The sequence below is a fragment of the Zosterops lateralis genome (assembly GCF_965231275.1).
Source record: "Zosterops lateralis genome assembly, chromosome: 30".
Classification (NCBI taxonomy): domain Eukaryota; kingdom Metazoa; phylum Chordata; class Aves; order Passeriformes; family Zosteropidae; genus Zosterops; species Zosterops lateralis.
The window spans coordinates 4,160,305-4,183,248 of record NC_139790.1 but is presented as its reverse complement, the minus strand read 5'-3'; the positions used below and the strand labels follow the sequence as shown (position 1 = coordinate 4,183,248).

The window sequence follows — 22,944 nt, the reverse complement described above, 5'->3', positions numbered from 1 at the left end:
TAAAAAATAAGGATTTAAAAATGAAAGAATCAAAAGTGAAGGGTTTAAAAGTCGGGTGAAAAGGTTTGTGTGGGGACCAGGAACAGAGACTTGGGGAGAAGGAATAAAAACAAAAAAGTTTTAAAAAGGTAGCCAAAAATAAAGACTTTTTAAAAAAGGGTTTAAACGAAAGGCATTTAAGAAGAAAGCGTTAAAAATAAAATAATTAAAAGTAAGGGATTAATTAAAGGGATTTAAAGTAAAGGGATTAGAAGCAGGGTGAAAAGATACATGCGGGCACCGAGAAAGGTGACGCCTTCTACAGGGGCGGGAAAATCAAAATCAAGGAGTTAAACTAAAGTAATTGAAAGTAAAGGAAGTTAAAAAAATAACTTTAGAATTCAGATTAAAAAAATTCAAAGGGACGTTAAAAAGCGAAGTGCGCCGCCCGGGAATCGAACCCGGGTCGCAAGAATGGGAATCTTGCATGATACCACTACACCAGCGGCGCGGCTGGGGAAAGCTGCCCTCCGTGTCCTTAATGTTCCCGCAGCCCGCCAGGGCCGCGCTCCCGGCCCGCCCATCGCCCTCTGCCCTTCCCGCCGCCATGCCGGGCCTCCGCCGCCTCCTGCCCCCGCTCCTGCTGCTCCTCGCCGCGCTCTGTCCGCCCCGCAGCGCCCTCCGACATGGGCCCGCCAGGATCGGTGCGCCGGGGACACTCGGGACATGTCGGCCCTCAGGGAGGGCCGCTTTGGGAGAGGGGGAAAGCTGACCGGGGATCTCTTACGGGGACCGGTCCCAGGGGCTGTGGGCCCGTGTCCCTTGAAGGGATTTGGCGGGGAGGGGAGGGGGACTATTAGGGAATGTGTGAGGGGCGGGGGGTCCCAGTAGGATCCTTTGAGGGGATCTGTGAGAAAGGTGTCAGGGGAGGATCCTTTAGGGGCCTTGAGGGGATCTGTGTGGTTCAGGGAGTATGGGGGAGGAGTGTCCCTTCAGGGATCTGTGAGGGTTAAGGGTGTATGAGGGGGATCCTTTGAGGCGATCTGTGAGGAAAGTGTGAGGGGATCTGGAGGGGATCTGTGATGGGAGGCCCACGAGGGGATCTCTGTGGGTCAGGAGTATGGGGGGGATGTCCCTTGAGGGATCTGAATTGGGGGGGACCCCTGAGGGATCTGTGAGGGGCAGGGGGGTGTGAGGGGGATCCTTTGAACGGTTCTGTGAGGAAGGTGCGATGGGGGCACCCCACACAGACCCTGAAGGTCAGGGGGGGCCATGAGGGGACCTTGGAGGGGCAGGGGACATGAGGGGGGGGTCTGTTGAGGGGATCCGTGCGGGGCAGGGCCGTGCACGGGGTCCCGGGGGGCTCTGACGGTGACCGGCCGCCTCTCGCAGCCGTGGTGGGCGGCGGCATCGGCGGCTCGGCCGCGGCCTATTTCCTGCGGCAGAAGTTCGGGCCCGGCGTGCAGCTGCACGTGCTGGAGAAGGCGGCGCTGGGCGGGCGGCTGCACACGCTGGACCTGGAGGGGGCCGCCTACGAGGCGGGGGGCTCCGTCATCCACCCCCTCAACCTGCACATGAAGCATTTTGTCAAGGAGCTGGGTGAGCATGGACACCACCCTGGTGTCTGCTGGTCCCAAAATTGTCCCCCTGGGGTGCTCTGGGTGCTGCTCTGCTGGGGGACATCCCTCAAAAGAACAAGGCTTGGTAGCCCCTTATCCATCCCCAGCAGCCCTCATGTCCTTGTCCAGTGGTCTCCTTCTTTACCCAATAAACCCCATGTCCTTCCCCAGTAGCCCCTCATATCCTTCCCCAGTAGCCCACCCTTCTTTTCCCAGTATCCCCCCATGTCTTTCTCCAATAGTTCCCCTTCTTTTCCCAATATCTCCCTTCTATACTACCCTCATACCTCTCTCCAGTATCCCTCCCCCACAGCCACTTTCCTCCCCAAATAGCCCCCATCACCTCCCCCTGTGGTAGCCCAGCCCCACTGCAGGCAAAGGAAACTCACATCCCAATGGGAATGGTCCTGCCCCTCCCCACAGGTGACCCACTAATGGCATCAGAAAGGTCCAAAATTCACCTCCAGTCACTCCCTGACCCATGATCAAGGGCTAATTCCCCTTTCCATGCCTTGAGACTCCAATCTTCAATCACTCACCCTTATCAGCAAGGTTGATAAGGTTGAACTCACCCAAGCCAGGTCATCACAGGAAGTTAAAAGCAAGGTGGAATAGCTCTACCTTTCCCTAAATTACCTTTGTCTCTTTTTCCCAAAGGCCTCTCAGTTGCCTCACCCGAGGGGAGCCTTGCAGGTGTTTACAACGGGGAGGAATTTGTGTTTGAGGAGAGCAGCTGGTCCTTCCTCAACCTCCTCAAGCTGCTGTGGCACTATGGCCTGAACCCCCTGCGCATGTCCATGTGGGTGGAGGACATCCTGGACAAGTTCATGAGGTGGGTTGGGGTCCTGAGCAGGAAAAACTGGGAAAGGACCTTACAAACACCTCATTCCATGGGCAGGGACACCTTCCACTGTCCCAGGTGTCTCCAAGCTCCATCCAGCCTGGCCTTGGACACTTCCAGGGATGGGGCAGCCACAGCTCCTCTGGGAAAACTCTGCCAGGGCCTCTCCACCCTCATAAAATCCCCAATATCCGACCATAACCTGCCCTCTTTGTCCTGCTGCTCCCACAAAGCCACCCCTGAGATCCCCTCAGCTCTCGGGGCCACAGAGCTCGTTAACAGAGACAATTTCCTGTCTGCAATTAAAGGATCTACCGGTACCAGATGCACGACTACGCCTTCAGCAGCAACGAGCGCCTGCTGCACGCCCTGGGAGGCAACGACTTCCTCCAGCTGCTCAACCAGACCATCGACGAGGCCATGCAGAAAGCAGGATTCTCCCAGAAATTCATCAACGAGGTGGTTTGTCCAGCCATGAGGGTGAACTATGGCCAAGGGGTCACCATCAATGGCTTTGTAGGTGAGTGTTCGGAGGCAGCCTCCCGTGGTGGGAGTTGGGGTTCCTGCTCCCTGGGCTCCAAGCTCTGTGTCCCAAAGGATGTTCATCCCCCCTGATTTTTCAGTTTGTTTTTCCCCTGGTTTCCTTGCAGGAGCTGTGTCTCTAGCCGGGGTGCAGTCAGGCCTTTGGTCTGTGAAAGGGGGGAACAAACTCGTCTGCTCCGGCCTCATCTACTCCTCCAAGGCCGAGGTTATCCCGGGAACAGTCGTGTCCATAGAGCCAAAGACCAGACCCAGCCGTGGCGGTGAGTGGGGCTGGAGTTCCCTTCAGTGGGGAGGCTGTGGTGACACTGGAGACCAACCTCGGCCCCTTGGGGGTTTCAGAATGACAGTTCCTCCCTGGGAGGGTGGGGAGGGGCTGGGATGGAATTCCCAGAGAAGCTCTGCCTGCTCCTGCATCCCTGGAAGTGCCCAAGGCCAGGTAGGATGGGGCTTGGAGCAAGCTGGGATAGAGGAAGGTGTCCCTGCCACGGAACTGGATGGGCTTTAAGATCCTTCCAACCCAAACATTCCACGATTCCATGAAAACAGGGATCAAAGCCCAGCTGAATTCTGAAATGCCAGGGACAGAGGGATTCCCTCTCAGCACGGGTCAGGATAACCTGTCAGGATCCTCCCAGGTCAGGATAACCTGTCAGCTCTTCTCCGCAGGGGACCCGGTGAAGGTCTACGAGGTCACCTACAACACGTCCTCGGGGCTGACAGGGGACACCTACGACATGGTGCTGATCGCGGCCCCGCTCGGCCGCAAGTTGGCCAACATCACCTTCCGGAACTTCGACCCTCCCATCCCGGAATTCCCAAACCCCTACCACCAAACTGTTACCACCCTGGTTCATGGGCGCTTGAACACTTCATTCTTTGGCTACCACGACCCTCAGGCTTTTCACTTGGGGGCCATTTTCACCACAGACAACCCCAAACTGTTCATCAACAGCCTGGGTGTGGTGTCCCCTGTGGGGGACACGGGCAGGAAGCTGCTGTCACAATCGGCCGTGTGGAAAGTGTTTTCCAATGAAGAGCTGAGCAAGGAGCAGCTGAACCTGCTCTTCTCCTCCTACGACTCGGTGAAGGTGAAGCCGTGGCTGGCCTATCCCCAGTACAGCGCTCCCGAGAGGTTTCCTCCCCTGGTGCTGCACGAGCAGCTGTACTACCTGAACGGGCTGGAGCGCGCGGCCAGCGCCATGGAGATGAGCGCCATCGCCGCCCGCAACGCCGCCCTGCTCGCCTTCCACCGCTGGCACGGCCACAGCGCCAGCATCGACCAGGAGGACCTGCACGAGAAGCTCAAGACGGAGCTCTGAGGGCCCCCGGGGATTAATTAACACTAATGAACTCCGTGCTTCGCCCCTCCGAGGAGGGGTTTTGTAGGACTGTGGCATCCTTAAAGTTGGAAGACGTTTAAGATGATCAAGACTTTCAGGATCATCAAGACTTTCAGGATCATCAAGACCTTCAGGATCAAGACCTTCAAGATCAAGACCTTCAAGACAGCCAATTAATAGCTAAATAATTAGTACCAATGAACATGCTTTGCCCCTCCATGGAGGTGTTTCATATGATCACAGGATCCCTAAAGTTTAAAGACTTCCAAGATGATCAAGATCTTCAAGGTCTTCATGACCATCAAGATCATCAAGACCTTCAGGATCTTCAAGACGTCTTCATTATTATTTATGAACTCTCTACTTTGTCCCTCCAAGGAGGTGTTTCGTAGGATCATGGGATCCTTAATTTTGGAAGATCTTCAAGATTTTCAGGATTTCAAGATTTCCAGACTCTCAAGATCTTTAAGACCATCAGGATCTTCCACACATTAAAGAACATGAAGACTGTCAAGGTCTTCAAGATGCCGTAATTAACACTAATGAACTCTGATTTGCCCCTCTGAGGAGGTGTTTCATAGGATCATGGGATCCCTAAGGCTGGAAGACTTGCAAGATGATCAGGATCATCAAGACCTTCAAGATGGAAACCTTCAGGACACCCAATTAACAGCCAAGTAATTAATACTTGAACAAATACTAATGAACTCTGTGCTTTGCCCCTCCAAGGAGGTGTTCTGTAGGATCACGGGATCCTTAAGTTTGGAAGACCTTCAAGAACATCAAGACCTTTAAGATCTTCAAGAACGGCAATACCTTAAAGACCATCAAGACGCCGTAATTAACTCTAATGAACTCCATACTTGGCCTCTCCAAGGAGGTGTTTCATAGGATCGTGGAGTCTTTATGGCTGGAAGATCATCCAAGACCTTCCAAGATGCTGTAATTAACATTAATGAACTCTGTACTTTGCCCCTCTAAGGAGGTGTCTCATAGAATCTAGAGATCCTTAACTTTGGAAGATCTTCAAGACCATCAAGATCATCAAGACTGCCAGGATCTTCAAGATGGCGTAATTAACATTAATGAACTCTGTGTTTCACCCCTCCAAGGAGGTGTTTTGTAAGATGTTGGGTTCCATAATGTTGGAAGACCTTCAGGATCTTCAAGACCCTCAGGGTGACCAAGACCCTCCAGCCCAGCCCTCAGCTCACCCACGTTCACCGTTAACGATGCCCCCAAGCGCCGCGTCCGTGCGTCGTTTGGACACTTGAGGGATGGTGCCCCCAGCACTGGCCCAGGCTGGACAGCCCTTCCTTCCATGTCAAAATTCTTCCCAGTGTCTCATCTGGACCTGCCCCGGCCCCACCTGGAAGCTCTTTGGCCAACTCAGGAGGGAGCAGGAGCAGGGAAACGTTCCCAAGTCAGCTGCGACATTTTCCTCAAGCAGATTCCTCAGTTTCCCTCCAACTCCTCGAGTTATCCCTGTCTGAGATCAGGGAATTCAGTCAAAGTGCCACATTGACCCCAAAAGTGCCCTCCAGCTGGGAATATGGACTTCCTGGCTGTCCATCCCTCTGCCCCAGCTTTTCCAAAGGGGCTGCCCAGGAATTGTTCCTCAGGGTGGGAACTGGGAGCTGCCAAAATGGGTGGGAAAGAGGGAAAACCACCAATACCCATCACTGTGGTGAGCTGTGAAGGAGTTAATAAAAGAATTTTAAAAAATTAAATATTTTTAAGGAGAAAACCACCAAAAATAGCAGAGATTTAACACCCACTTCAATAAATTAATGTTTTTCATGAGTTTTGCCAGGATTGGGAGCAGAATTAACACCCATTTGCCAAAAAGTGATGTGAGAAAGGCTTGAGTTAGGTCAACCATTACAAAATTGATTTAATAACAAAAACAAAATAATTGTACACTAGTGGGCAGCATCTTGGACGAGGGAGCAGGAACTGGTGGGTCGGGATTTGGGGTTTTCCAGGGGTTTATACTCGTTCCAAAGCTTCCAGCATGATGATGCTGTTCCCTCGGATCACCTGGAAGGGGAAGGGGAGAGCTGTTAGGGTTCCTTCCTTCCAGTTTATTTCCCCAAAAATCCTTGAAAACTTGGCAGGAATTTCCCCACAAGGATGAAAACGAACTGATTTTAACCCTAGATTCCCAAGGATCACAGAATCCCAAAATCCCTGAGGGTGGAAAAGACCTCTGAGATCATCGAGTCCAACCTTTTCCCCAGCCCAGAGCTCTGAGTGCCACATCCAGGGATTTCTCGGACACCTCCAGGGATGGGGATCCAAACCCTCCTGGGCAGTTGCAAGGCCTGATCTCCCCTTCCATGGGGAAATTCCTGCTGCTGCCCACCCTGAGCCTCCCCTGGCCCAGCCTGAGGCCGTTCCCTCTCCTCCTGTCCCTGTTCCCTGGGATAAGATCCCAAATCCCCCCCGGCTGTCCCCTCCTGTCAGGGACTTGTGCAGAGCCACAAGGTCCCCCCTGAGCCTCCTTTTCTCCAGGCTCAGCCCCTTTCCAGCTCCCTCAGCCCCTCCTGGTGCTCCAGACCCTTTTCCTGACCCTTTTCCAGCACATCCATGTCCCTCCCACCTTGGTGCCCTCCATAAATTCACTGAGGGTGCCCTTGATGCCCTTGCCTGATCATGGATAAAGGTATTGAACAGGGCCGGATCCATTCCTGAACCTTGGGGCATCACTGATGCCTGGCCCCAGAGATGGGTATGGCCCCATTCCCACCAATCTGTCCGTCCATCCATCCATCCATCCATCCATCCATCCATCCATCCATCCATCCATCCACTCTTTATCCATCCCTCCATCATCCCATCCAGGTGTTTCCAGCCAAGACTTCACCTCCCTGAGGAGAAGCACCCAAAGCTCTCCCAGCTGACACATCCCAAACCTGTCCCTCCCCAAACTTCTGCTCATTCTGCACACATGGCTCCACCAGTGCCCCCAGTGCTCCCAGTGGCACTCACCACCAATGCTCCCAGTTCTCCCAGTGGCACTCAGCACCAGTGCCCCCAGTGCTCCCAGTGGCACTCACCACCATGCTCCCAGTGCTCCCAATGCCCTCAGTTCTCCCAGTGCTCCCAGTGGCGCTCAGCGCCAGTGTTCCCAGTTGTCCCAGTTGCACTCACCACCGTGCTCCCAGTGCCCCCAGTTCCCCCAGCAGCACTCACCACCAATGCCCCCAGTTCCCCCAGCAGCACTCACCACCAGTTCCCCCAGTTCCCCAGTAGCACTCACCACCAATGCCCCCAGTTCCCCAGCAGCACTCACCCCCAGTTCCCCAGCAGCACTCACCCCCAGTTCCCCAGCAGCACTCACCCCCAGTTCCCCAGCAGCACTCACCACCATGCTCCCAGTTCCCCCAGCAGCACTCACCACCAGTGTCCCCAGGTTCCCCGGTTCCCCAGCAGCACTCACACCAGTCCCCAGCAGCACTCACCACCATGCCCCCAATTCTACCAGTTCCCCAGAGCACTCACCACCAGTGCCCCCAGTTCCCCCAGTCCCCAGAGCACTCACCCCCAGTTCTCCCAGTCCCCAGAGCACTCACCCCCAGTTCCCCCAGTCCCCAGAGCACTCACCCCCAGTGCCCCCAGTCCCCAGAGCACTCACCCCCAGTGCCCCCAGTCCCCAGAGCACTCACCCCCAGTGCCCCCAGTCCCCAGAGCACTCACCCCCAGTGCCCGCAGTCCCCAGAGCACTCACCACCATGCCGATGTTGTTCTGCTGCCCGCCCGGCGCCATCTCCACGCACTCGTCGATGACCAGGTTCATGAAGGGGTCGAAGCCCCGCAGGATGCCCTGCACGTGCCGGCCGCCGTTCAGCTTCACTGCGGGGAGCCGGGGGTCAGGGGGCACAGTGCCCAAACCCGGGGGCTTTCACCCCAAATCTGCCTCTTGGACGGAGCGGGACCCGCGGGGGGGAATGGGAAGGATTAAACACAACCTTGCCCATTAATGGGGCAAGGAAAAGGGGGAAAGAATGAATCTTCAATCCATACTATAGTTAAATCAATGAATGATGCTTTAAACGAATGAATTAGAATTTTAATTAATGAGCTGTGAGGTCTGAAATCAGTCAGGGGTGGGCTGGTCTGAGCAGCGGCCCCAGCAGGCGGGACCCCCTCCCTGGGCACCCTGAGGGGTGGGCGGGGGCCGCAAACAGGGTGAGGGGCTTAGGAATCCCCCACAGCGGGGCCGTGAGGGGGAAGCGGGGCTCTGGAGGGTCCCCAAACCCCAAACCGGACAAGGGGCTCAGGAGTCCCCCACAGAGGGCCGTGTGGGGAAGCGGGGCTCCGGAGGGTCCCCAAATCCCGAACCAGACATTGTTGGGGGGCGCGGGGCGGGTCCCCCATAGCGGGGCCGTGAGGGGGAAGCCGGGCTCTGGAGGGTCCCCAAACCCCAAACCCGGCACTGTTGGGGGGCGCGGAGCGGGTACCCCCCAGCGGGACCGTGAGGGGGATGGGGGCGGGCGGGGGTCCCCGGGCACCGCGAGGGGGATCGGGGTGGGAGCAGTCCCACAACTCACACGACAGCTTCTTGTCCATGAACCTGCAACGAGATGGGCCCGGCTCAGCACCGGCGGGTGGGGACGGGCCAAGAGACCCCCCCGTTATCCCCTCATGACACCGCGGCCAACCGCGCCCCCCCCCGCCGCCATGACACCGGCCCGCGCGGTGCACGCCGGGACACCGGCGAGCACCGGACCGCGCCGTCCCGGTCCCCGCTTCCCCCCACACCCTGCCCGGCTCCCCTCGCCCCCTGGCCGAGCTCCGACGCAGCTCCGGCCCAGCCCCGGCGCCCCCAGACGCACTTTTTCAGCTCTGGCGGGTGCGCTTTGCTCATGGCGATGGCAGCCCCCGGCCCGTCTCTGCCGCTCGCCGCGCTCTTGACGTCAGCGCGCCGTGCGTCTCCCCGCGCCAGCCAATGGAAGCCGCACGAGCCTTCCCGCCGCTTCCCCGCGCGCCGTCCCGGCAGCCAATGGCGGCCCGCGCGCGGTACCGCACTCACCCGAGTAGCGGCGCAAAAAAAGGAAGACAGCGAGGGGAGAGAAGGGAGCGGTATGGTGAGTGCGCGGCTACACCAGGAGGTACGGTGGTATGGCCGCCAGCGGGGGCGGGACGTGTGTGCACGTGTTGTGCGTTCCACCTGGGCACACGTGTGGGAGTGTCCACGTGTGCACACGTGTGTGAGAGTGTGCGTGTGTCCGTGTGTGCCCATTTGTGTTTGTGAGTGTGTGTGTGTCGACGTGTGCACACGTGTGTCTGTCTGAGTGTGTCCATTTGTGTGTAGGTGTGCACGGCCCGCGGTCACCTCAGGCCAGCACAGGAACCCCTGTACACCCTGCTCACAAACACGAGAGGGTCACCCTGTCCCTTGCACAGCGCAGACCTGGTTCACCCCACAGCTGCCCCTGCACGGGGCTCCCCCCACTGTGCCCAAACACCACCCCCAGTGCCCCCCCTTACCTGCAGGGTCTCCTCAGTACCCACCCCATCACTCCCAGTGCCCTCATCACTTCCCCAGAGTCCCTCTAGTGCCCCCCATTACCACCCCAGTGCCCTCCATCATCCCTAGTGCCCCCCTTAACCCTCTATTGCCCACCCTATCACCCCCTGTTCCTCAGTGCCACCCATCACCCCCAATGCCCCCATTCTCTGCGGCCAGGTCCCTCCAGAGCCCCTCAGTGCCCTCTCCTACACAGAGGTTTCCTTTCTGTCACAAGCAGAGGCTGATGGAGTCAAGGACAGTGACTGTGAGGGCTTTGGCCCCACTGATGGGTGTCACAAGGGGGGGCATGTAGGGGGCACAGGGAATGGATTGGGGGGCACAGGGAATGGGTTGGGGGGCACAGGGGACATTCAGGGGGCACAAGAGATGGATTGGGGGCACAGGGCATGGATTGGAGGGCACAGGGGGCACTTAGGGGGCATTCAGGAGGCACAGGGAATGGATTGAAGTGGCTGTTAAATTTGTGGTATTTTTTGGTGATTTTCTCCTTAAAAATGCTCAGGTTGTTAAACTCTTTATTAACACCTTCACACCTCACCACAGTGATGGATATTGGTGGTTTTCCCTCTTTCCCACCCATTTTGGCAGCTCCCAGTACCCCATTTCCCCAGTTCCCACCCTGAGGAACAATTCCTGGGCAGCCCCTTTGGAAAAGCTGGGGCAGAGGGATGGACAGCCAGGAAGTCCATATTCCCAGCTGGAGGGCACTTTTGGGGTCAATGTGGCACTTTGACTGAATTCCCTGATCTCAGACAGGGATAACTCGAGGAGTTGGAGGAAAACTGAGGAATCTGCTTGAGGAAAATGTCGTGGCTGACTTGGGAACGTTTCCCTGCTCCTGCTCCCTCCTGAGTTGGCCAAAGAGCTTCCAGGTGGGGCCGGGGCAGGTCCAGATGAGACACTGGGAAGAATTTTGACATGGAAGGAAGGGCTGTCCAGCCTGGGCCAGTACTGGGGGCACCATCCCTCAAGTGTCCAAACGACGCACGGACGCGGCGCTTGGGGGCATCGTTAACGGTGAACGTGGGTGAGCTGAGGGCTGGGCTGGAGGGTCTTGGTGACCCTGAGGGTCTTGAAGATCCTGAAGGTCTTGAAGGTTTTCATATTCTTGAAGGTCTTGATGATATTGCTGGTCTTGAAGTTCTTGAAGACCTTCCAACCTTAAGGATCCCACGATCCTATGAAACACGTCCTTGGAGGGGTGAAGCACAGAGTTCATTAGAGTTAATTATGGCATCGTGATGGCCTTAAAGGTCTTGAAGGTCTTGAAGATCTCGAAGATCTTAAAGGTCTTGACGATCTCGAAGACCTTCCAACCTTAAGGATCCCATGAAATACCTCCTTGGAGGGGTGAAGTAGAGTTCATTTATGTTAATTATGGCATCTTGAAGGTCATGATGGTCCTGAGGCTCTTGAAGATCTTGACGATCTTGATGGTCTTGATCATCTTGAAGGTCTTCCAACTTTAAGGATCCCATGATCTTATTGAAACACCTCCTTGGAGGGGCAAAGCACAGAGTTAATTGTTATTAATTACTTAGCTGTTAACCGACTGCCTTGAAGGTCTTGATGATCCTGAAGGTCTTGATGGCTTTGATCATCTTGAAGATCTTAAAGATCTTGAAGATCTTGAAAGTCTTCCAACTGTAAGGATCCCACGATACTACAACACACCTCCTTGGAGGGGCAAAGCATGTTCACTGGTATTAACTACTTAGCTATTAATTAACTGTCTCGAAGGTCTTGATTTTGAAGGTGTTGATGATCCTGAAAGTCTTGATCATCTTGAACGTCTTCCAACTTTAAGGATCCCAACAGTCCTACAAAACCCCTCCTCGGAGGGGCGAAGCACGGAGTTCATTAGTGTTAATTAATCCCCGGGGGCCCTCAGAGCTCCGTCTTGAGCTTCTCGTGCAGGTCCTCCTGGTCGATGCTGGCGCTGTGGCCGTGCCAGCGGTGGAAGGCGAGCAGGGCGGCGTTGCGGGCGGCGATGGCGCTCATCTCCATGGCGCTGGCCGCGCGCTCCAGCCCGTTCAGGTAGTACAGCTGCTCGTGCAGCACCAGGGGAGGAAACCTCTCGGGAGCGCTGTACTGGGGATAGGCCAGCCACGGCTTCACCTTCACCGAGTCGTAGGAGGAGAAGAGCAGGTTCAGCTGCTCCTTGCTCAGCTTTTCATTGGAAAACACCTTCCAGACGTCAGAGTGCAATGGCGGCTTCCCATCTGTGCTAGGGTCGCCCACGGGGGGCTCGATGTTCAGGCTGTTGATGAACAGTTTGGGGTTGTCTGTGGTGAAAATGGCCCTGAAGGGAAAAGCCTGGGGGTCGGGGTAGCCAAAGAAGGAGGAGTTTAAGCGCCCGTGCACCAGGGTGGTGAAGATCTGTTGGTAGGGGTTTGGGAATTCCGGGATGGGAGGGTCGAAGTTCCGGAAGGTGATGTTGGCCAACTTGCGGCCGAGCGGGGCCGCGATCAGCACCATGTCGTAGGTGTCCCCTGTCAGCCCCGAGGACGTGTTGTAGGTGACCTCGTAGACCTTCACCGGGTCCCCTGCGGAGAAGAGCTGACAGGTTATCCTGACCTGGCAGGATCCTGACAGGTTATCCTGACCTCCCTGTGCTGGGAGGGAATCCCTCTGTCCCTGGCATTTCAGAATTCAGCTGGGCTTTGAGCCCTGTTTTCATGGAATCGTGGAATGTTTGGGTTGGAAGGATCTTAAAGCCCATCCAGCTCCATGGCAGGGACACCTTCCTGTATCCCAGCTTGCTCCGAGCTCCATCCTACCTGGCCTTGGGCACTTCCAGGGATCCAGGAGCAGGCAGAGCTTCTCTGGGAATTCCATCCCAGCCCCTCCCCACCCTCCCAGGGAGGAATTGTCATTCTGAAACCCCCAAGGGGCCGAGGTTGGTCTCCAGTGTCACCACAGCCTCCCCACTGAAGGGAACTCCAGCCCCACTCACCACCACGGCTGGGTCTGGTCTTTGGCTCTATGGACACGACTGTTCCCGGGATAACCTCGGCCTTGGAGGAGTAGATGAGGCCGGAGCAGACGAGTTTGTTCCCACCCTTCACAGACCAAAGGCCTGACTGTATCCAGGCCATGGATACAGCACCTGCAAGGAAACCACGGCTGTCAGAGCAGGGAAACAGGAAAAACAAACTGCAAAATCAGGGGGGATCAACATTCCTTTGGGACACAGGGATCCAAACATCCCTTGGAGCCCAGGGAGTAGGAACCCCAACTCCCACCACGGGAGGCTGCCTCCAAACACTCACCTACTAAGCCATTGACCTTTGCTCCTTGGCCGTAAGCAAACCTCATGGTTGGACAAACCACCTCGTTGATGAATTTCTGGGAGAATCCTGCTTTCTGCATGGCCTCATCGATGGTCTGGTTGAGCAGCTGGAGGAAGTCGTTGCCTCCCAGGGCATGCAGCAGGCGCTCGTTGCTGCTGAAGGCGTAGTCGTGCATCTGGTACCGGTAGATCCTTTAATTGCAGACAGGAAATTGTCTCTGTTAACGAGCTCTGTGGCCCCGAGAGCTGAGAGGATCTCAGGGGTGGCTTTGTGGGAGCAGCAGGACAAAGAGGCAGGTTATGGTCGGATTTTGGGGATTTTATGAGGGTGGAGAGGCCCTGGCAGAGTTTTCCCAGAGGAGCTGTGGCTGCCCCATCCCTGGAAGTGTCCAAGGCCAGGCTGGATGGAGCTTGGAGACACCTGGGACAGTGGAAGGTGTCCCTGCCCATGGAATGAGGTGTTTGTAAGGTCCTTTCCCAGTTTTTCCTGCTCAGGGCCCCAAATCACCTCATGAACTTGTCCAGGATGTCCTCCACCCACGTGGACATGCGCAGGGGGTTGAGGCCATAGTGCCAGAGTATCTTGGGTTGGTTGAGGAAGGACCAGCTGCTCTCCTCAAACACAAATTCCTCCCCATTGTAAAAGCCCGCGGGGCTGGCCTGGCATGTGGCGGTTGGGAGGCCTTTGGGAAAAAGAGAGAAAGAAGTAATTTAGGGAAAGGTAGAGTTATTCCACCTTGCTTTTAACTTCCTGTGATAACCTGGCTTTGTGCTGATAAGGGTGAATGATTGAAGACTGGAGTCCCATGGGTCAGGGAGTGATTGGAGGTGAATTTTGGACCTTTCTGATGCCATTAGTGGGTCACCTGTGGGGAGGGGCAGGACCATTCCCATTGGGATGTGAGTTTCCTTTGCCTGCAGTGGGGCTGGGCTACCACAGGGGGAGGTGATGGGGGCTATTTGGGGAGGAAAGTGGCTGAGGGGGAGGGATACTGGAGAGAGGTGATTAGTAGGGCAGTATATGGGGGGAATATTGGGGAAAGAAGGGGAACTATTGGGGAAAAACATGGGGGGGATACTGGGAAAAGAAGGGTGGGCTACTGGGAAAGGATATGAGGGGCTACTGGGGAAGGACATGGGGTTTATTGGGTAAAGAAGGAGACCACTGGACAAGGACATGAGGGCTGCTGGGGATGGATAAGGGGCTACCAAGCCTTGTTCTTTTGAGGGATGTCCCCCAGCAGGGCAGCACCCAGAGCACCCCAGGGGGACAATTTTGGGACCGAGGGACAATTTTGGGACCGGCAGACACCAGGGTGGTGTCCATGCTCACCCAGCTCCTTGACAAAATGCTTCATGTGCAGGTTGAGGGGGTGGATGACGGAGCCCCCCGCCTCGTAGGCGGCCCCCTCCAGGTCCAGCGTGTGCAGCCGCCCGCCCAGCGCCGCCTTCTCCAGCACGTGCAGCTGCACGCCGGGCCCGAACTTCTGCCGCAGGAAATAGGCCGCGGCCGAGCCGCCGATGCCGCCGCCCACCACGGCTGCGAGAGGCGGCCGGTCACCGTCAGAGCCCCCCGGGACCCCGTGCACGGCCCTGCCCCGCGCGGACCCCTCAGGGGCCCCATTACCGATCCCTCAGGGAACCCCCGCACGGATCCCTCAGGGGCCCGACCGACAGATCCCCTCGAGGGGACATCCCCTCAGAGATCCCTCAATGGAACCCCCTCAGAGTTCCTTTAGCGGCCCTGACCGACAGATCTCCTCCAGGGAACCGCCTCACAGATCCCTCAGGGGAACCCCCTCAGAGACCCCTCACGGGTCCCCCATTTCCAATCCCTCAAGGGAACCCCCTCACGGATCCCTCAGGGGCCCGACCCACAGATCCCCTCAAGGGAACCCCCTCACAGATCCCTCACGGCCTCTTCCACCCTGATCCCCTCAATAGACCCCCCCTCACATCCCCTGCCCCTCAAAGACCCTCTCATGGCCCCCCACGACCTTCAGGGAACCTTTAGGGGTGCCCCCATTGCACCTTCCTCACACAACCCCTCAAAGGATCCCCTTCACATCCCGCTGACCCTCACAGGTCCCTCACGGGTCCCCACCTCATCAGATCTCTAAAGGGACATCCCCCATACTCCCTGACCCACATGGATCCCCTTAAAGGATCCTTCCCTCACACCTTCCTCACAGATTCCCTCAAAGGATCCCCCTCACACCCCCCTGCCCTTCACAGATCCCTCACGGGTCCCCCCATTTCAGATCCCTCATGTGACACCCCCCATACTCCCTGACCCACAGAGATCCCCTCAAGGTCTCTTAAAGGATCCTCCCCTCACACCTTCCTGACAGATCCCCTCAAAGGATCTCCCTCACACTCCCCTGCTCTTCACAGATCCCTCATGGCCCCTTCCACCCCGATCCCCTCAACAGAACCCCCCCTATTATCCCCTGCCCCTGAAAGACCCCCTGATGGCCCCTCTCGACCTTCAGGGACCTTGAGGTGTGCCCCCATTGCACCTTCCTCACAGATTCCCTCAAAGGATCCCCCTCACACCCCCCTGCCCCTCACACATCCGTCACGGGTCCCCCATTACTGATCCCTCAAGGGACACCCCCCCACCCCATACTCCCTGACCCACATAGATCACTCATGGGCCTCCCATCACAGATCCCTTCAACGGAACCCCCTCAAGGATTCTTCATGGGCCCTGACTGACAGATCCCCTCAAGGGAACCTCCTCAAATATCCCTCACAGGCCCCCCACCCCGATCCCCTCAATAGACCCCCCCTCATATCCCCTGCCCCTCAAAGGTCCCCTCACAGGCACCCCTCCTGACCTTCAGGGACCTTCAGGGGTGCCCCCATCACACCTGCCTCACAGGTCCCCTCAAAGGATCCCCCTCACACCCCCCTGCCCCTCACAGATCCCTCACAGGTCCCCCCATTTCAGATCCCTCATGTGACACCCCCCATACTCCCTGACCCACAGAGATCCCCTCAAGGTCTCTTAAAGGATCCTCCCCTCACACCTTCCTGACAGATCCCCTCAAAGGATCTCCCTCACACTCCCCTGCTCTTCACAGATCCCTCATGGCCCCTTCCACCCTGATCCCCTCAACAGAACCCCCCCTATTATCCCCTGCCCCTGAAAGACCCCCTGATGGCCCCTCTCGACCTTCAGGGACCTTGAGGGGTGCCCCCATCACACCTTCTTCACATCCCGCTGACCCTCACATGTCCCTCACGGGTCCCCTCATTTCAGGTCTCTCACGGGACACATCCCCCCATACTCCCTGACCCACAGACCCCTCACGGGCCTCCCATGACAGATCCCCTCAAGGGAACCCCCTCAAAGATCACTCACGGCCCTTACCCTGATCCCGTCAAGAGATCCCCTGTCATATCCCCTGCCCCTCAAAGGTCCCCTCACAGGCCTCCCCCGACCTTTAGGGACCTTGAGGGGTGCCCCCATTGCATTTTCCTCCCAGACCCTCAAAAGATCCTGCTCACACCCTCCTGACCCTCACATATCCCTCACAGGTCCCCCCCAGTTCAGATCCCTCACGGGACACCCCCCATACTCCCTGACCCACAGAGATCCCCTCAAGGTCCCTTAAAGGATCCTCCCCTGACACCTTCCTGAGGGATCCCCTGGAAGGACCCCCCTGGCACCCCCCGCCCCTCACACATCCCCTGACAGTTCCTCCCTTCAGATCCCTTCAAGGAGCACCCGCCCACAGCCCCTGGGACAGATTGGCTTAAGAGACCCTTCCCTCAATCTCCCGCTCCCTGCGGGCCGCCGTCCCTCCCTCCCTGAGGGCCGACATGTCCCGAGTGTCCCCGGCGCACCGATCCTGGCGGGCCCATGTCGGAGGGCGCTGCGGGGCGGGCAGAGCGCGGCGAGGAGCAGCAGGAGCGGGAGCAGGAGGCGGCGGAGGCCCGGCATGGCGGCGGGGAGGGCAGAGGGCGATGGGCGGGCCGAGCGCGACCCCGGTTCGATTCCCGGGCGGCGCATGGGCCTTTGGCGTCCCTTTGGATTTATTTATCCTCAATTCCAAAGTCTTTTTTTTTTTTTTTTTTTTTTTTTTTTTTTTTTTTTAATTTCCTTTGCTTTTAATTACTTTAGTTTAACTCATTTACTTTAATTTTCCTGCCCCTGTCGAAGGTGCCCCCTTTCTCGGTGCCCACATTTACCTTTTCACCCTTTAATTATTTTTAATATAAAATTATTTTTATTTTTGCTTTTAATCCCTTCACTTTTAACCCCTTTGCTTTTAATCCTTTTACCCCTTTGCTTTAATCCCTTATTGTAATTATCTTTTTAAAACGACCCTATAATATTTGCTTTCACATTTGTGTGTTATTCTTTACATGTTGTTATTGCTTTTAAGTATAGTGCACTTTATAACCCCTTTTAATTGCTTGCTAATATAACTTAATTTCTCATTTTAAGTATGCACCGTATAGCTCATGGAAATAGGAGTGTGATGAATTTATTATGCTGATAATACATACATAATATTATGTTGTAATGTTGATAATATATATACACCTTCTAGTGTATAAAAACAACAGTGTAATGAATGTATTGTATTGTAGGCTCTAACAAAATATGTTACAATATTTCTATGTAACCGAGAGAACTGTATAAAGCAATTCAGTTGTTTCCCACATCTGCTGACTGACCTCTCTAACTGATAACCTTGACACAAACCAGAGCGCCGGAGGAGGATTAGGGAAGAACTTGTTAACTACTGTTATCAGAGAAGTGTGAAACAACAGGATGAAGCCACAAGAAGGAATAAAATACATTGACCTGATCTGCGGGATATTGTGTAGATAAGTCAGGGCAGAAAACCAAAACAAAGCAAAGTTTCTACAACATCTAAAGCTACCAAGAATGTTTGAATAATGCATAAAACTTATGAAATATGTATGTACCTCAGTAAAGTAACAGTAGGTAGGTAACACTGCCTTAATGTACCTGTGTGTTCAGTGGCTGATAGCCAGAACACCACAGTGCTGGACATTGTCCTTTTTTATTCCCTGGTTAAACTTTTGGAAAATATTCTGATAGTGAACTTTTGTTTTTCACATTATTTTATTTTCAATACCTTTGTTTTAAATTCGTTTAAACACCTTTATTTTTAGCTACCTTATTTTCATTATTTTATTTTTATTCCCCCCCAAAGCCTCTCTTCCCAGTCCCCAAAAAGTTTTTCACTCTGCTTTTAAACCCTTCACTTTTGATTCTTTCATTTTTTAATCCTTCATTTTTAATCCCTTTAATTAATAAATTTTATTTACTTTATTTTACTTTATTTTAGTAATCTTTATTTTAGTCCCTGTATTTTATAAACTTTATTTCCCCACCCCAGTGCCCCGTTCCCGATGCCCACGTATCCCTTTTCACTGCGACTTTACTTTCAATTCTTTCATTTTTATATCCTGTAATTTTAAATTCTTTCATTTCAAACACCCCGGGACAGCACTGGAACCCTGGGCAGGACCTGAGCCCCCACATCCCTGTACCCCCCACTGCACGTCCTAAATGCCCCCTAAATGCACCCTGTGCCCCCAATCCATTCCCTGTGCCCCCTAAATGCACCGTCACCCCTAGACACACCTATGCCTCCCAATCCATTCCTTGTGCCTCTAAAATGCCCCGTGCCTCCCAATCCAATCCTTGTGCCCCCCAATCCATTCCTTTTGGCCCCTAAACACACTCTGTGCCCCTCAGCCCATTCCCTGTGCCCCCTAAATGCCCCGTGTCCCCCAATCCATTCCCTTTGCCCCCTAAATGCCCCCTGTGCCCCCAGTCCATCCCCTGTGCTTCCCAATCCATTCCCTATGTCTCCCGATCCATTCCCTGTGCCCCTTAACACACCCTGTGTCCCCCAATCCATTCCCTGTGCCCCCTACGCCCCCAATCCATTCCCGTGCCCCCTAAATACACCCTGTGCTCTCCAGTCCATTCCCTTCGCCAAACCAGTCCATCTCCAGACTCCGCCGCGCTCTGACGTCAGCGCGCCGTGCATCTCCCCGCGCCAGCCAATGGCAGCCGCGCGCACCTCCCCGCGCGCCGTCCGGCGGCCAATGGCGGACCGCGGGGCGGTCCCGCACTCACCCGAGTAGCGGCGCAGCCACGGGAAGGTATAGCGGGGTGACACTGGTGTGAGTACGGGGCAGTGTGGGAGTGCGCGGCTACGCGGGAAGGTACGGCGGTATGGCCGGCAGGGGTGCGGGGCGTGTGTCCGTGCGTGCACACCTGAGTGTTTGAGTGTGTCCGTGTGTGTGTGTGTAGGTGTGCACACGCACGAGGTCACCCTGTCCCTTGCACACACACGCTGGGCACACCCCAAGCCTTGCACAGCGCAGACCCGGCTCACCCCACAGCTGCCCCCGCACGGGGCCCCCCACACTGTGCCCAAGCATCACCCCCAGTGCCCCCCTCCCCTTACCTGCAGTGTCCCCTCAGTACCCACCCCATCACCCCCAGTGCCCTCATTGCCACACCAGTGTCCCCCACCATCCCCAGTGCCCTCATTGCCACACCAGTGCCCCCCATCATCCCCAGTGTCCCCTCATCACCCACCCTATCACCCCCAGTGGCTCCATCACCTCCCACTGCTCCCAAACACCCCCAATGCCCCCTTATCACCCACCTCATCACCTCCAGTTCCCCCAGTGCCCCCCATCACCCCCTCAGAGCCCCTCTATAGCCCCTCATTACCACCCCAGTGCCTTCCATCATCCCCAGTGCCCCTCATCAGCCCCCTAAAGGCCGTCTAGGTGCCCCTCATTACCACCTCAGTCCCCCCCATCTCCCTCAGTGCTCCACATCACCCCCAGTGCCCCCTTGTTGTCCTCCATCACCCTCAGTGCCCCTCAGTTCCCCCCGCAGCACCCGCTCTTGGTGGCAGGTCCTTTAATGAGCTTAGGGGGGGTATCCCCGGGGCTGTCCCCGGGCTGTCCCCAGTGTCACTGCTGGATGTTGGCGAGCCCATCCCGCATCTTCTTGGCCATGGCGGGCACGAGGCGCAGGTGCTGCTCCCCGCAGGTGGCCAGGCAGGCGTCCAGCTGGCCCCGCACGCGCGGCTCCGAGCCCCCCGAGTCCAGGGCGTCCTTGGCCTGGTCCGAGCACTGCAGCGAGCACCGGCTCAGCCGGTCCTGGGGACATGGGGGCAGTGGGGATGGGGGGTCAATGGGAATGGGGGGTCAGTGGGAATGGGGGGGCAATGGGAATGGGGGACAGGGGGGACTGGGGGTCAGGGCATGGATTATGGGGTCAGTGGGGCTGGGGGCGGCAGCAGGGACTGGGGGACCAGAGGGACTGGGGGTGTCAGGGGGGTACTGGCGGGGCAGTGGAATGGCGGGCAGCAAGGACTGGAGGGATCAGCAGGGATGGGGGTGTCAGGAGATGGATTAGGGGGTCAGCGGGAATAGGGGAACAGTGGGTGTGGGGTGGCAGCAGGGCTTGGGGGCAGTGGGACTGGGAGGGCAGGGGATGGACTAGGGGGTCAGCAGGGGCTTGGGTCAGTGGGGATTGGGGGAGCTCAGGAGGTGGATTGGGGAGCACAGGGTGTATTTAGGCCATGTAGGGCATGCACTGGGGGGAACAGGGTATGCTTAGAGGGCACAGGGTGCATTTAGGGGCACAGGACATGCAGCAGGGTGTGCAGGGGCTGGGGCTCAGGTCCTGCCCAGGGTCCCGGTGCTGTCCCGGGGGTCCCGGTGCTGTCCTGGGGGTCCCGGTGCTGTCCCGGTAGTCCCAGTGGCTGTGCTCACCTGGAAGTGCTCGAGCTCGGCGGTGACGATGGCCTGGGCGCGGGCCAGGGGCGCGTGGCAGCGCTCGATGCAGCGCTGCACCTCCTGCATCGAGGCCGCTGCATCCTCACAGCACCGCGCGCTGCAGCGGAACATGGCGCCCTGGGGACACGGGACATGGTCACTGGGGACACTGGGGACACGGGACAGGGTCACTGGGGACACTGGGGACATGGGGGACACAGGGGACACGGGGCCAGCGGGACAGGGGTACCCTGGGGACATGGCGGACAGGGTCACAGGGCACCCCGGGGACACGGCACCCTGGGGATGTGGGAGACAGGGGGTGATAGGGCGCCCTGGGGGACAAGGGGGTCACAGGGCACCCTAGGACACTGGGGGACATAGAGACAGGGCACGCTCCAATACATGGAGTGTATTGGGGGGCACAGGAGATGAACTGGGGGTCATAGGGTGTATTTAGGGGGCACAGGGTGTGTTGGGGGCATGGGAGATGAACTGGGGGCACAGGAGATGACTGTGGGGAGCACAGGGTGTAATTAGGGGGCAACAGGGTGTGTTGGGAGGAACAGGAGATGAACTGGGGGGCACACGTGTATTTGGGGGGCACAGGGTGTGTTTAGGGGGCACAGGAGATGAACTGGGGGGGCACGGGGTGTATTTAAGGGACACAAAAAATGTTGGGGGGGACGGGAGATGAACTGGAGGATGCCATTTATTTGGGGGACACTGGGTGTATTTAGGGAGCACGGGGTGTGTTGGGGGGCACAGGAGATGAACTGGGGAGCACAGGGAATGTACTGGGAGGCACAGGGGTGTGTTTAGGGGACACAGGGTGTGTTGGGGGAAACAGGAGATGAAGTGGAGGGCTACACGGTGCATTTGGGGTCCACAGGGTGTATTTAGGGGCATGGGAGATGAACTGGAGGATGCAATTTATTTAGGGGGCACAGGGTATATTTAGGGAGCACAGGGTGTGGAGGACACAGGGTGTGTTTAGGGGGGCACACAGTGTATTTAGGGGGCACAGGGTGTGGAGGGCACAGGAGATGAACTGGGGGCACAGGGAATGTACTGGGGAGGCACAGGGGTGTGTTTAGGGGACACAGAAAATGTTGGGGGGCACAGGAGATGACCGTGGCAGGGGGCACAGGGTGTTTTTAGGGAACCTGGGACGTGCCCTGGGGGTGTGCAGGGATTCGGGGGGGCTTCAGGGTTGTCCTGGGGGTCTCGGTGAACTCGGGGGGGTCTCAGGGTGTGTATTGGGGGGACCTCAGGAAATGTATGGGGGAGTCTCAGTGAATTGGGGGAGGTCTCAGTGTGTGTGTGTGGGGATTTCAGTGAATTGGGAGAGTCTCAGTGAATTAGCGGGATCTCAATGAACTGGGGGGGTCTCCGGGCCTGTCCCGGCGCTGCCCGGGGCACCCACGTGTGTGTGTGTGTGTGTGAGTGTGAGCAGCAGCAGCCCCGGGACGCCCGCAGAGCCCTCCCCGCGTGTCCCCCTGGTGTCCCCGGTGTCCCCTGTCTGTCCCGGTACCTGCATGGCGCGGATCTGGTCCCGCTCCAGCCCCTGCACGGCGCTCTCCACCGCGGCCTGCACCCGGCCCTGCGCCGCCTCCGCCATCGGCCCGCTGCACACCGGCCTGAGACCGCCCCGGCCCTGCCTCACACCGGCCTGACACCGCCCCCGACCCGCCCTAAACCCGCCCTAAAAACCCGCCCCGGCCCTGCCTCACACCGGCCTGAGACCGCCCTAAACCCGCCCTAAAACCCGCCCTAAAAACCCGCCCCAGCCCTGCCTCACACCGGCCTGAGACCGCCCTAAGACCGCCCTAAACCCGCCCTAAACCCGCCCCCGACCCGCCCTAAAACCCGCCCTGAAAACCCGCCCCCGGGCGGCAACAAACCGGCCTGGAACACGCCTAAATCCGCCCTAAACCCGCCCTAAAAACCCGCCCCGGCCCTGCCTCACACCGGCCTGAGACCGCCCTAAAACCGCCCTA

At 57.0% G+C, this 22,944-nt stretch overlaps 4 protein-coding genes and 1 long non-coding RNA gene across 5 annotated transcripts; 2 read left to right on the top strand and 3 right to left on the bottom strand.

Moving 5' to 3' along the window:
• Positions 1-586: 586 nt before the first annotated feature.
• PCYOX1 (prenylcysteine oxidase 1) lies at positions 587-4,449 on the top strand (the record flags this gene model as incomplete). Its single annotated transcript, XM_083880583.1, has 6 exons — positions 587-683; positions 1,372-1,578; positions 2,256-2,430; positions 2,748-2,959; positions 3,090-3,242; positions 3,649-4,449. The coding sequence occupies 6 exons, from the start codon at positions 587-589 to the stop codon at positions 4,299-4,301; spliced, it is 1,497 nt and encodes a 498-aa protein (XP_083736709.1). The 3' UTR covers positions 4,302-4,449.
• Positions 4,450-4,457: 8 nt separating this feature from the next.
• Positions 4,458-6,122, top strand: LOC310920548. The gene is made up of 2 exons (XR_014592001.1): positions 4,458-4,546; positions 4,704-6,122. It is a non-coding gene; the product is annotated as an uncharacterized lncRNA (long non-coding RNA).
• A 78-nt stretch (positions 6,123-6,200) lies between these two features.
• Positions 6,201-19,182, bottom strand: SNRPG (small nuclear ribonucleoprotein polypeptide G). Its single transcript, XM_083880584.1, has 5 exons — positions 19,159-19,182; positions 9,161-9,223; positions 8,876-8,898; positions 8,053-8,177; positions 6,201-6,362 (listed from the first exon to the last, which is right to left on the bottom strand). The coding sequence occupies exons 2-5, from the start codon at positions 9,190-9,192 to the stop codon at positions 6,312-6,314; spliced, it is 231 nt and encodes a 76-aa protein (XP_083736710.1). The 5' UTR covers positions 9,193-9,223; positions 19,159-19,182; the 3' UTR covers positions 6,201-6,311.
• On the bottom strand, positions 10,357-17,466 carry LOC310920365 (prenylcysteine oxidase 1-like). Its single transcript, XM_083880279.1, has 6 exons — positions 17,003-17,466; positions 14,484-14,690; positions 13,659-13,833; positions 13,131-13,342; positions 12,815-12,967; positions 10,357-12,404 (listed from the first exon to the last, which is right to left on the bottom strand). Exons 1-6 carry the CDS (start codon positions 17,166-17,168, stop codon positions 11,746-11,748), a joined length of 1,572 nt encoding a protein of 523 aa, XP_083736405.1. The 5' UTR covers positions 17,169-17,466; the 3' UTR covers positions 10,357-11,745.
• A 683-nt stretch (positions 19,183-19,865) lies between the features above and the next one.
• Positions 19,866-22,613, bottom strand: FAM136A (family with sequence similarity 136 member A). Its single transcript, XM_083880330.1, has 3 exons — positions 22,479-22,613; positions 20,942-21,082; positions 19,866-20,323 (listed from the first exon to the last, which is right to left on the bottom strand). The coding sequence occupies exons 1-3, from the start codon at positions 22,563-22,565 to the stop codon at positions 20,135-20,137; spliced, it is 417 nt and encodes a 138-aa protein (XP_083736456.1). The 5' UTR covers positions 22,566-22,613; the 3' UTR covers positions 19,866-20,134.
• Between the last annotated feature and the right edge of the window lie 331 nt (positions 22,614-22,944).

Coding starts and splice junctions, on each gene's coding strand:
- SNRPG (XM_083880584.1), bottom strand. CDS start 9,192: ATGAGCAAAGCGCACCCGCCAGAGCTGAAAAA. Junction 8,899..9,160: donor CACCCGCCAGAGCTGAAAAA/GTGCGTCTGGGG, acceptor ATCTCGTTGCAG/GTTCATGGACAAGAAGCTGT. Junction 8,178..8,875: donor CATGGACAAGAAGCTGTCGT/GTGAGTTGTGGG, acceptor GGCTCCCCGCAG/TGAAGCTGAACGGCGGCCGG.
- LOC310920365 (XM_083880279.1), bottom strand. CDS start 17,168: ATGCGCCGCCCGGGAATCGAACCGGGGTCGCGCTCGGCCCGCCCATCG. Junction 13,834..14,483: donor GCATTTTGTCAAGGAGCTGG/GTGAGCATGGAC, acceptor TTTTTCCCAAAG/GCCTCCCAACCGCCACATGC. Junction 13,343..13,658: donor ATCCTGGACAAGTTCATGAG/GTGATTTGGGGC, acceptor CTGCAATTAAAG/GATCTACCGGTACCAGATGC.
- FAM136A (XM_083880330.1), bottom strand. CDS start 22,565: ATGGCGGAGGCGGCGCAGGGCCGGGTGCAGGCCGCGGTGGAGAGCGCC. Junction 21,083..22,478: donor ACCAGATCCGCGCCATGCAG/GTACCGGGACAG, acceptor CCGTGTCCCCAG/GGCGCCATGTTCCGCTGCAG. Junction 20,324..20,941: donor CCGAGCTCGAGCACTTCCAG/GTGAGCACAGCC, acceptor CCATGTCCCCAG/GACCGGCTGAGCCGGTGCTC.